The following is an 11,519-nucleotide window of genomic DNA, read 5'->3' as shown; positions in this document are numbered from 1 at the left end:
TATATATATATATATATATATATATATATATAGCACTGTTCCTTGGAGGCAGAACGTCCTAAAGAAGCAGACGAAGTGTCCCGGTCCAGAAAAGCGACCTGATCACCTAGGTTAGGATGTACTCGTTATGTGAGTGGTAGCGCACTGTTATAGAGGCAGATACTTTAGTCAACAACAGTCGTCCCATTGGGAATGGGCAATTTAGATGGCAGTTTGCAATGCAAGAGCAACTTGATAATAGATGTCCTAAAATGGCACCACTGGACACACTGAATTGACGAAGCACCTGACGTACAAGCAGCGTTTTCAGGACTAACTTCTCCCCCTAGACCGCGATATCATATCCTGTAATTTGAAAGAACTATACTGAACCACATAAAGGAAACTACTCACAAGGTTGCTGAAATTTCTTCATCAAACTTGTGAGTAGTTTCCTTTATGCAAATATACTGCGATATCTCGAATATCGTGCCAACTGAAACATGAGGTGGCCTGTTTGCAGCTCATTCAGTTGTAGAATACTATAAACGAGAGATTCAGTTGAGAATCTCGTGAAAACCAAATTGATTTGCAAATGAGTGTATACTGAATCATATTAGACGTACATCTTTTGCTCAGAATTAATATGTTGTCCCCATGAAGAAAGGTGTGAATACCCTGTAGGCCACAAGACACGAGAAAGGAAAATGCTACCCGGAGAAAGTTTGGTGACAAGCGTATTGGTCTGGTCACAGAGAATATGGGCTTTGAAGTAATGGCATGTTTCACTAGGTATCATTGAATAGACTTTTTGATGAACGTGGTGACTGTATGGGTTGCGTAGAAAGCATGCAAAGGTTAAAACGGTCCTCAAAATTGAGGTGCAAAGAAGAGTGCGTAATGAAATTAAAAGCTAAGCATCTATTTACCTATCTTCAACAAATGTTGAATGCATATATCGTGAAAATCTATGCATTGGAGCCGGTTGTTTTTCTCTTATCCGACTTCGACACCGAAGGCATCCAGTTTTGTTTTGGGTAACTTAGTAAAGTAATTCCTAATGGCCTCTCATCTGATGATGGTCTCGTCATCTTTAGGATGACTTTATCTGGTTGGTACTGATTAAAAAATGGAACTTCGGTTCCAGGTGGGCCAATGATTATGCGGGTAACACAAGATCGATCCCAATGAAGTACATACGTGCGAATGGCTCGCTCGTTTCGTAGCTTTACAACGCGTGGCCGAACGGTTAAGCCTTCAAACTACTAGCCGGGGGTCGCGCGTTCGAGGCTCTGAAGTTTCGTGAGATGCGCACTGGTAATGATTTCCAATAAGGATGAAACAGCGTACATACTGCTTCTCGGCTTGTCAGCATAGATTGGTATAGCACTTACACAACCGGTCGCAGTGAGTTTTGGCACTTTAACCCTCGTTAGTCTCGTTGTTTTTTCCAACCGATTTGTACCGAATGTAGTGCTGAAATAGGCGAGGCAAACACGAAACTCCAAAACTGACTGAACTTGGCCAATGCCCGAATTGAGTTCCAAAACAACCCCCCAAGGATATGCTGATGATGATTACCCCTTCAGTTGGAGTCATACTGTTTTTGAGGTGATTTTACTGACCCATTAGTACCACCTTTCTAGCAGCCAACACATTCGAGTTGGTCGAGGTTTGTCCACTAAGATACTCAATTAGACAGGAGCTGGAATCCGGCGTGCAAAGTACGTGCGTTTAATCCCCATTCTACGAGTGTCCACTGGACTCACCCCATTAACAGACAATTGTTTTTGTGGTGGGGTTACGTATATCGGTTATTTTTCTTGGCGTACAATAAATCGTAGGTGTTTACGGTTGGAGGTTATGTCCGGCTCGGACCTGTCTAGGTGAATATCCATAGGAACATGGTAAGAAGCATCTCATTGGACGATAAATTACGTCTACGAGCGCGGAAAAACATCGATCCCGTCAACTACCTGTTAAGCAATGTGTACAGATTGTACGATGGCGGATTAAAACCTAACCTCGCCTATCTGCTGCTGGAATTTTGAATCGGTATACTAAACTCAGTTAGCTGTTCATCGGTAGCCCTTTTTCTGATCACTATATGGGTACACATATCCAGCCCCGTCTGAAGAACAATATTCAGTATTGGGACGGAATTTTGTCTCGTAGAGATGCGTTATAAATGGCTTTTCTTCTTTGTGAGCTATAAACTATGGTTGTTTCTTTCAGCCTGTTGGCGATCCTTCGAAGGCTAAACAGATTTACCTCCATGGCAGCAAGCTGGCAGGTAAGTCTTTGGTCAGAACTGTGTGTATGTCTTCCTGGTGTATTTCCGATATCAGGTGATGGATAGCCTGATTTTCATCGCCATGGTTTTCTCAAGAAATACGTTGCATGTTTTTTATGGTTCTGTAGTGTACAAAGGCGTAGCTGTCCCGTCTATGAGCGTTATTCTCTACCTTATCATTCTTTGGGTTGATCTGCTAGATCAGATTACATAGGTATTCTAGTAAGGTGACGAATTTCAAGATGCAGCGTGATGTGAGCCTGTTACACTGAGATTCGTATTTAAGGAGTTCACCTTACACATAAGGAGATCAACCAACGTATAAGGGTTTGGGAACAACGTGTTTACACAAATGTCCCCTCCAGAGAGGTCAAATTCAGAAAAGGCTCTTGAGACTTTTGTCGAATGTACGAGTCCCACCGCCCAGTATTCTTTATTCGGGTGGTATCTACGGAGAGCGACAACTTTACATGTGGTTAGATTTGTGTGTATGCTTAGACAATGTGCTCGTCTATCCAAAACCATCCTATTGGAGTATTTGCTGTGGTTAGCGTCATCGAGTTGTTTGTATGGGCTTTCCATTGCATGTGCTATTGTGGTTCTCGGTCGCTGATCAGCCCAACGATATCAACAAGCTTCAACCATGTGTATTCAACCAATATGGACTTCACTTCTCCCGGGTCATCGTATCCTTTGTGGGACGAAGTCGGATGATCTCCTCTAAGCCTTTCTAAGACAACAGTTATAAGGAAGCTATCGTTCGGTTCTGCTGCGTGATCTTAATAGAGGCCGCCGTAATTGACTGATATGCTATGAGTTCCAACTTCATTGAACAGGGAGCATGTTGTCAAGTTCACGGTTATTCTCGCAACATAAACCCCGCAATCTTCCCTTGAATAGTTGATTACTCCGTCACGTGTTGTATAACGCATGGCCTCACCTAAGTGGAACCGCTGTTTGAGATAGTCCTGATTCCTTCCCCTCGTGATGATCTCTCTTTTAAGATTTACCTTACATAAGTTCCTACGCAGTCTCGTGTATTTTGCACAAATTTCAACCGCGCCGTTCATCACTCTGTGTTCTGTCAAGTTTATGCATGTCGCTTATTCTCCTCTCCGCCCAATCCCCTTTATTGCTCAAGTCGATTGGAAACCAAAAGATGCTGTTACACTGTCCACTGCAATGGTTCCCACTGGTCCATCCCTCTCCAATCCTGATTCTCTCGATGTCTTCCATCCAACACCTCACTTACGCGTCAGAAACGCAACCATGGCTACTGGATTGCGAACCTATTACTTCAGTGGTCCTTTGGCCAAGATTGAGGATGCGCTGACAGAATTGACCCTAGAGCGCCTTACTCAAGCTGGATTTGCCCTGATTTCTGTTCCAGACATACTACCTGAGCCGGTCATCGAAGCCTGTGGATTCCCTACTAAAGGCTCACGTTCCCAGGTTTGTTTTTTCCACTGACATCCATTACCACCTTCCTCAAAAACGTACGTTTACGATTATCAATGCCGAAACAAGTACTAACTGAATCGGCTGAAATCTTACCCTCGTCTGAGGAATTATTTCTACAAACCGTGCTTCGCTGATGAAGAGTAGTTGTGCAAATTCGAAAATCGTTCTCGTGTGTGGATAACCCAAATAGCAGTAACAGAACACCACTTGCGCGGCACGCTTGGAACATTATCAACTGATCTATGCACCTCATGTGTCATGAATTAACGAACGTACAAGTCATTACGAGAAATCTCAAATCCACATTTTTATCTTGAAGTGTACGATCGGTGGCTAAGTACGCTCAATGAGGCAAACAAAACGTTCCGCCTGGACATAGATCTCGTCTAAATCACTTAGTCATCAAGGCTTCAGTGGAACTCGAAAAATGACACATTTCCGTTTTGTGACGGTGTTGAGGGCTGAAGCAATGTCAGTCTGGTAACTTCACTGATTGGGTGGGGAAGGTAGATTTCGATCAAATGTAATACGACTATTACTGGACTGATTTTGTCTGTTCAGAACTTATCTTGAGACGTGCTCCCTCACCCGAGCTTCAAACAAGGGCTTCTTCCCACCGCATTGTTTAGGTTAACGTTGTGTCGACTCTTACACCGGGAACATCCTCAGTCGGTCGTTAATTTTCCGCAATTGGCTAGATCTATTCCAGCATTGTGAAATGTTAAACGACTTGCGTTTGCAAATTTAAAGATCTTTTGTAGCATACTACATTTCAGGTTTTTACACAATAAGCTTATAGTATTCCGGCACAATGACACTTGTTCACCTACGACATTTCTACGGCGCGTACCGACCACGCAACCCATGGGAAGTGCCAGGGCTCGCCTACAGCCATATCACTCACGCCAGTACAGGAATAATGGAATTTCCACATGACGGACCAGTTCAGCTGTAACACGCTTCCCGTGCCTAGCTACCATGGCACCCGGGGTAAGCACGAGGGCCGAGATACTGCCAGGTTGCCCAAGCCTAGACAGGGGAAATCGAGAGGCAGAGGTCGGGTTTGGACCACGGTCCTTCCAGTCAGTAAATTCGCGCTCTAACCACACAACGGGCTAAGAACTGACGGCTCATGGTTAGATCCAACTACTGCACTCAGCAGTGTTTCGGCAAACGGGGTCAATCGACACTTCCCCACAAAGCAACTTTTCCTTGCCCGTTTACATTGTGCGGCTTCCGTTGCAGCTAGGTGTCCATAGTTCCTTTGAGGAATCGTGCTGTCTGATGTTTGTCAATTAAGCCAAATCAGCTGTTCTTTCCTTATATTTCAAACAATGAATGGCCCAAATGGTCTCAGTTGGGAAAGGGATTCTTTCAAAAGACCCTATCTCAATGGCCATATAAACGGACATCACTACACCTACTGTAAATTCTGAACATAATACAACATAATACAATCTGAAACCAAAGTCACTGTTAAACTCACCAGAACTAATACAACCCAATAATCAGTCGTACCATTAGCAAAAAATAACTTTCAGACCCAAATATAGGATTTCTGCGTTCCGTAAGCAACTGCTTTTCAAAGGCCACTCACTTGAGTCAAACGTTTCATATTATCTGATTGCGAACATTTAGTTTCGCTGAAACAACACTCCTGCCTTTAATAAGCAGTTAGGTGTTTACCTCTACAATCGTAATTTTCGTCATCCAGTATCACTGCAACAATATTTGACTAACATGACAAGACAGTTGATATGTAGTGAGGTGATTTAACAGTTTTAAGTGAAATCTCATCCCTCATATGAAAGCAGTCCATGCAGAAAGCCTATGAAAATTACTGACAGCGCTCATCTCAAGACTCTCTGGGACTGTCCAAACTCGCGACTTTCTGGTTAGTAGCTGAGAGCTACACTATTCGGTCACGAGTAGCTGGTCGCCAGCTTGGTTAACTTGCGCTCAGATACATTATAGTGCTACCATTTTTCAATCACACAGTTCATGTCACGTGATCCTATTTCGGCTGACTCCTCGAGAGGTGGTTTCACAAGTGGAAAAGTCATGCGGGTTGTGAGATTTCCCCCCTTTTCTGAGCAGATTATTTGTTTTCGATTTGATTAGCTCTAACTTACCGACCACTGATTTTGGAGAGAATAAATCGGTTAGCTTTGCATATGAGCGAATACACATGACAAATTAGCACATTTGAAAAATCACTATATGATTTGGCATCCAAAAATGTGTTAACAGACTTCCGTCACTTTGATTGATCAAAGTTGGCAACGATACCTCTCAGATCATATTTCGAGTGCTACAGAGAAAGCTGATTGTTGATTGGCTTTTTCCTGGTTGGTAGACTGTCCAAGCTGCTGAGGAATGTACTAAACTTATTCACATTTCAGAATGAAACCTCCCAAATAGTGAAACGACTTCTAGTGACATTTGAATATATGGACCAACCCTCTGTAAACTGCGACTGTTCTGAATTTCTTCGTGATCAATGCTCATCCTCCAGTTTTGCAGCTTGTACCACTCACCGAGACTTTGTTAGTAAATGGATAAACCAATCAGGTCCGTTGTCTCTCTCGTCTGGAAAGACCGACCAAATCCAGTCTCTTTTTGGGACTTAATTCTTAAACAAATCATCATCGTCATGGACAGCATAACATCAGTGTTCAACACTGATGGTCCGCTCTCTTAAACAAATGGTTGTACCCGTATGGATTGATCGCCATCAGGAGAGACGTGTCCTCAAAAGAAACCAGTTTCGGATGATCCGTTGCAAACTGCCTCACTGGTAAAGTATCTTAAATAAGAGACCACTTTTACTTGGCACTTTTCAAACGTCTCTTGATGGGGTAGGTGACAACGGAACCTTCACGAGATTTGTCAAAAGTGTTCGAATCCGAAGGTTAATTTCTTCTGATGATGTTCTTCAAGAGGATAAGTTTGCAGTCGAGAAGAAATCCAGGAAATAACCTCGAGCAAGTTAGTGTACACTTTCCATGCGGTAGCTCCGCTTCCTAGTTTTTTGTGAACTTCCCTCCAGATACAGTTATCCCCTTAAAAACGGATCGATTATGGTTGATCCTCTAGAGTTTTTCTAAGAGTGGTTACTTTTGGCCTTTCCGTTTACGTGGTCTTTTCAGGGGGACTTCCGAAGTGTTGCTAGGTGCGTGTTATGGCCTTTAAACAAACCGGAAATAAACTTAGCTGCAGCGCGTTTAGTCGGGGGGTATATGTGGCGTCGGGATACGAAAAAACTCTGCATGCGTTTTCAACCTGGCCTTCGTTAGCTAACTAGTACAAATAAGGTTGGGAGTGGTCTCTCAGAAGGCGTCAGTTTCAAACCAACTNNNNGTACTTCCTTTTGGGCATCATAATTTAAAATAGGGTGACGTTCAAAGCCATTTGGTTTGAAATTAATATGTATATGCCTTTGGACCGCAACACAGATGAAGCCACTTGATTAGTTGTAATAAGGATGGCACAAAAACGTCGTTTCAAGTTAATGATTGTAGGCAAGCAAAACTACTTTCGAGTGTTACGCACTTGTGTTGTATCTGGTTTCTTGACACGTTCTGTCTGCCCTTTCAGGTCTATAAGCTCTGCTCGTCAGAAGACATGACCTACTGCCTTTCGGGTACGGCAGAAATGGGTCTGGCCAGTTTTTGCGCGGGACGGACTTTTACTGTCGAGGAACAGTTAACCGATCCAAACACAAGTTCTGCTGTTGGACTCTGTGCTGTCAGTCGGTGTTTTCGGCAAGAGGCCCCACACCAAGAAGCTCCACTCTACCGAGTCCACCAATTTACAAAGGTAATAAAAGCAATGGGCATCCCGATGTTACATGCCGAAAGTTTTCACTGATAACTTCTTACTACTTCCGTGTGTGAAATGTGGAAGCATTATAAACCCATTTGCTTCTAATATTCTGTTGGTAGTGGCCAACTTTCTCCACATTGTAACACAAGTAATCGGCGTGAAAGAGGGGCATTGTTTCCGCTATCACAGCTTCTGTGACGCAATAGCATATTCACATGGTTCAATCTCCCCCTCACTAGTTTTGGCGGAACCGTCTGTTAGAGTGTCATTGTCTAGTGCGTTATGTGAAGTCCGGTTCTTTACGCATGTTATCGCGGTCGAGGCTAGCAAAACTATCGGATTCGGCATACACCGTAGCAACAAGGTAGTGTTACGCCACCATGTGTCCCATAGACGTAGGAATATAACGATGTAGTTCGCAGTTGCCTTTGGTGCTACCCGAGAGTTAGTACACTCGGTGTTTCATAGCAATCAAACCACTGTGCCGATTTGGAAGCAACTTGAGCGCCCGAGACAAAACAGCTTTGGAGGGAAAACTTTCATTGAGCGTACCATTCTCCCGTTTGTAAGAGGGGTTAATAATTTTAAAGGCGGGAAAACACGGGATCCCCTAGTGCTAAGCGTGGATTTCAGCTGCACAGACGCGTTTCCGCATAAAGTGCCTATTTTCCTAGCAACAACCTCGTAGAGGACAGTGAAACAGTTAAATCTTCAGCATGTCAAACTACTCTCAGTTCGTGCATGTGAAGATTTGTCTTCGTAGAATATGTCATCTCAGGTTAGTTCGTAATGAAACACGAGTGCACTGTTGCGAGGCCGGGTATCGTAGTATCCACAATTTCACATTGCTGAAGCCCGTAATTCGATGCATCGCGTGACAGTGATTGAAAAACCAGGTGGACGTTAGGCTTCTTGTTATTTAGTGGTCAGGATGAAATTCTCTCATGCTTTCATCTTTTTTGTCATGCTGGGTTCTTTCAACTCTCCATTCCTCTTTGATGCTTATAATTGGCTTCAGCTTTCATTTTATCCCAGGTTGAAATGTTTGGTCTCACGCCACCCGACATGTCCGCGTCAGATGCCTTTTTCAACAAGATTTTGAAATTCCAAATCTGTCTTTTTGCAGATTTGGGACTACACTTCAGGTACGTGCTTTTCTACACAGCTGCTTTCTCGGATAATCATGTTTTCCGAAAATCCCTAATTTGATCAGACGACATCCACCAGTTGGAAGCCATCAAAACTGCAACCTACGTCTAAAGCTTTGGAAACTTCGGAAGGAAATTCACTATGTGGTTTGCAGTATGTCGACGCCTGACAGCTGGAAACATGTTCTGTTCACAATTTCTGTTGGTTGTTTGGTTTGTCTCGCATATCTCCAACAGTACTAGGTAACAATGGTGTATAGATCAGGTTGTACACATGTACACTCGGCCGATCGATAAGCTCCTTACTGCATTAACGTCCGTGAAATGTGATTAACGTTGTAAAAACATCAAATGGTGTTGTTTCGCCTGTTTCGGAAGGACCGGATTCCGCCACTGGGATTCAGTAGTTTTCTGATTTTATCCGTCGGCCACATGGGTCCATCTCGAACCTTTAGTAAAATGAGAAGTGTACAGCTAGGAGACATTCACTTAGATAGGATCAAACCACATGAAACTCGGTATGCATCTACCAGATGTGTGTTGGTGCCTAGTTAGATACTTCAGAAGGTATCTTTTCTGCGGGAAGTTATTGAATAATACCGCCTTTCTTCTTTCCCCGTTATATGTGCAACATAAATGGTATTGTGTAATGCATTTCTAGAGTGCTGGAGATGCCCACATCCGAATTGGGAAATTCTGCTCATCGAAAGGTAGATATTGAAGCCTGGATGCCTGGTGAAAACGTGTATGGCGAAGTAAGTGATGCTTCGGCTACGAGTACGAAAACCAAAGACGTTTGAGAGACTTTGTTTCAGTCCCGTTTTTTAACATATGGTCAACTGGTGTACGCTTAATGAAACTCAACTGTCTCCTCACACATACATCCAGGAATGTTGTGACCTTAGTCTGGGAACTAATCCCCTACCTCTTTTAAAAAATACTCGAATTCGTGGCACGATCAGACACCTACGAGTGTTGTATCTCCTTATCCTCTAATATCGAATCGGGACCGAATTTTTATCCACGGACCCATGGACTGTAAATGCGCATTTGTCTTTAGGAATCGGAAAGCTATCAGCTGGTTTTGAGAGAGCGAAGAATTTAGGAGTTGCTTGTAGAAGCTGGGCATCGAGTGACTTAGGATGATACCATACCACCAGCAAACAAATGGTCTAACTGAACGATCAAGGAGTGGCCGGTGGCTGGGAGGTGAACATGCCGATGGTGTTGCTAGCACATCGTGCTCCCATAGAGCCAACCACAGGCAACTAGCCGTTCATGCTGGTGTGCGGTCGACATGCGCGTCTTCCAGTTGAGCAGGAAATTGGGTCGTGGCTCGCAACACGTTTGTCTCCAGAAGAGTTAGAAGAAAGAAGGAAAGCTCGAGAAAACTTGACGGCCGTTCAGGAAAGCACTAGGGAAAAAACAGCAAGTAGAAAGGCACGACCATTCCCCATAGGCGCGAAGGTCAGGTGGAAGGATCATCAAAATCCTGGAAGGACTGGACATGAGTCGTGGAGCCTGGGCAGTCGATGGCAAGGTCTCTTTGTTGTTACCGACCGCCAGGAGAACGTCTATACAATTCACGACGGTCTAGGATCGAAAAGTGTAAATGACATGATACACCAGAAGAGCCACCGAATAGACCAGCTACTGAGGCCGACCTAACGGTGGTAACTGGAAATTGGTGGCATGCAAGCGACCTTTAAACTGGAAGGTGTGTAGCGGCGGATACTACTGACGAGACGTGCGATTAATATGTGATTCTGTCGTAACTCCGCCTTGCGTAAAATGGAAAGTGCACCAAGTTGGATCTATTACGGAACCTGTGGAACCGCTTTGCAGCGTTCGTTCACAATTGCGTCATAGTCACCGAATATCCACGAAAGTTCAAGAAGACGAGTGTGGATGTGCAGTTTTTTTTAAACATAAGGTACAAATGACATATTTACCTTCCTGTCCAGTAGTGTGTGACTGTTTAGTTGGTGTTTGCTAATAACCGACTTTGTGGCGAAGGGCGTTCCTCCTTACATTCATGCTCCCTTGTATATCTATCTATTTCACATAACTTCTTGGATGAAGTGAAATGATCTGCATCATTTGAGCACGGTTTCATCGTGGCGGTAAACAATTATTGCACACCAAAAGTAAATGCTGGAGCGTAACAATAACTCACACCTACGTCATACTCCACGGAACACTAACAATGGATCTTTGCCTGTAGCCAAACGTTTCATGGTAGTTTACGGTTTGATTAACCTTTTGTCTGCTTGATTCGATGTAGTGCAACTCCCCGTATAGTATTCAGTGTCGCATCCGGTGCGCCGAGGACGTCAAAAGACTTTCAGTGTTTGACCATCGATGTCTTCGGAGCATTGCCCGAATCTGGTGGGAACACCGGATCAGCAATTCTGAAGTACGTCGAATGGTATTCGGGAGAAATAACTCACCCTCGATAGATGAATTGATCACACTGCACAGGTTGCGTTGGCTTGGCCACGTGCTGCGTATGCCAGTCGACCGACTTCCTCGAAGGGCTCTTTTCGCCCAACCATGTGAAGGTTGCAAGAGAGCCAGAGGCGGTCAAATAATGACTTGGCAGCGAAGTATGTAGGCCATTACCAGCAAACAGCTGCGCTGGTCATTGCCGTCTTCCTAGATGGGGACCCCGAGACGAGCCACATCAATGGCTAAAGACATTGTGAGACATGGCCCAGTCACGTCCTCAATGGCGCTCGTGCATCCAAGCTGTCGCCATCAATGCATATATCCCTTCCCAATCCCCCAATCGACAGTCCACTGACAATGCAGTG

The 11,519-nt window shown here is 44.2% G+C and overlaps 1 protein-coding gene across 1 annotated transcript in view; it reads left to right on the top strand.

Moving 5' to 3' along the window:
• T265_03894 (hypothetical protein) overlaps positions 1 to 11,519 on the top strand; it is a gene marked incomplete at both ends in the record, with an annotated part of 40,649 nt that overhangs the window by 23,315 nt on the left and 5,815 nt on the right. Inside the window, 5 exons of the mRNA XM_009168486.1 lie at positions 2,215 to 2,272; positions 3,414 to 3,724; positions 7,331 to 7,552; positions 8,594 to 8,703; positions 9,368 to 9,461. Coding sequence (XP_009166750.1) covers positions 2,215 to 2,272; positions 3,414 to 3,724; positions 7,331 to 7,552; positions 8,594 to 8,703; positions 9,368 to 9,461 — 795 coding nt within the window. The remainder of the gene's footprint in view (positions 1 to 2,214; positions 2,273 to 3,413; positions 3,725 to 7,330; positions 7,553 to 8,593; positions 8,704 to 9,367; positions 9,462 to 11,519) is intronic.

Source organism: Opisthorchis viverrini, assembly GCF_000715545.1.
Source record: "Opisthorchis viverrini unplaced genomic scaffold opera_v5_59, whole genome shotgun sequence".
Classification (NCBI taxonomy): Eukaryota; Metazoa; Platyhelminthes; class Trematoda; order Opisthorchiida; family Opisthorchiidae; genus Opisthorchis; species Opisthorchis viverrini.
This window is presented reverse-complemented; position numbering and strand designations above follow the sequence as displayed.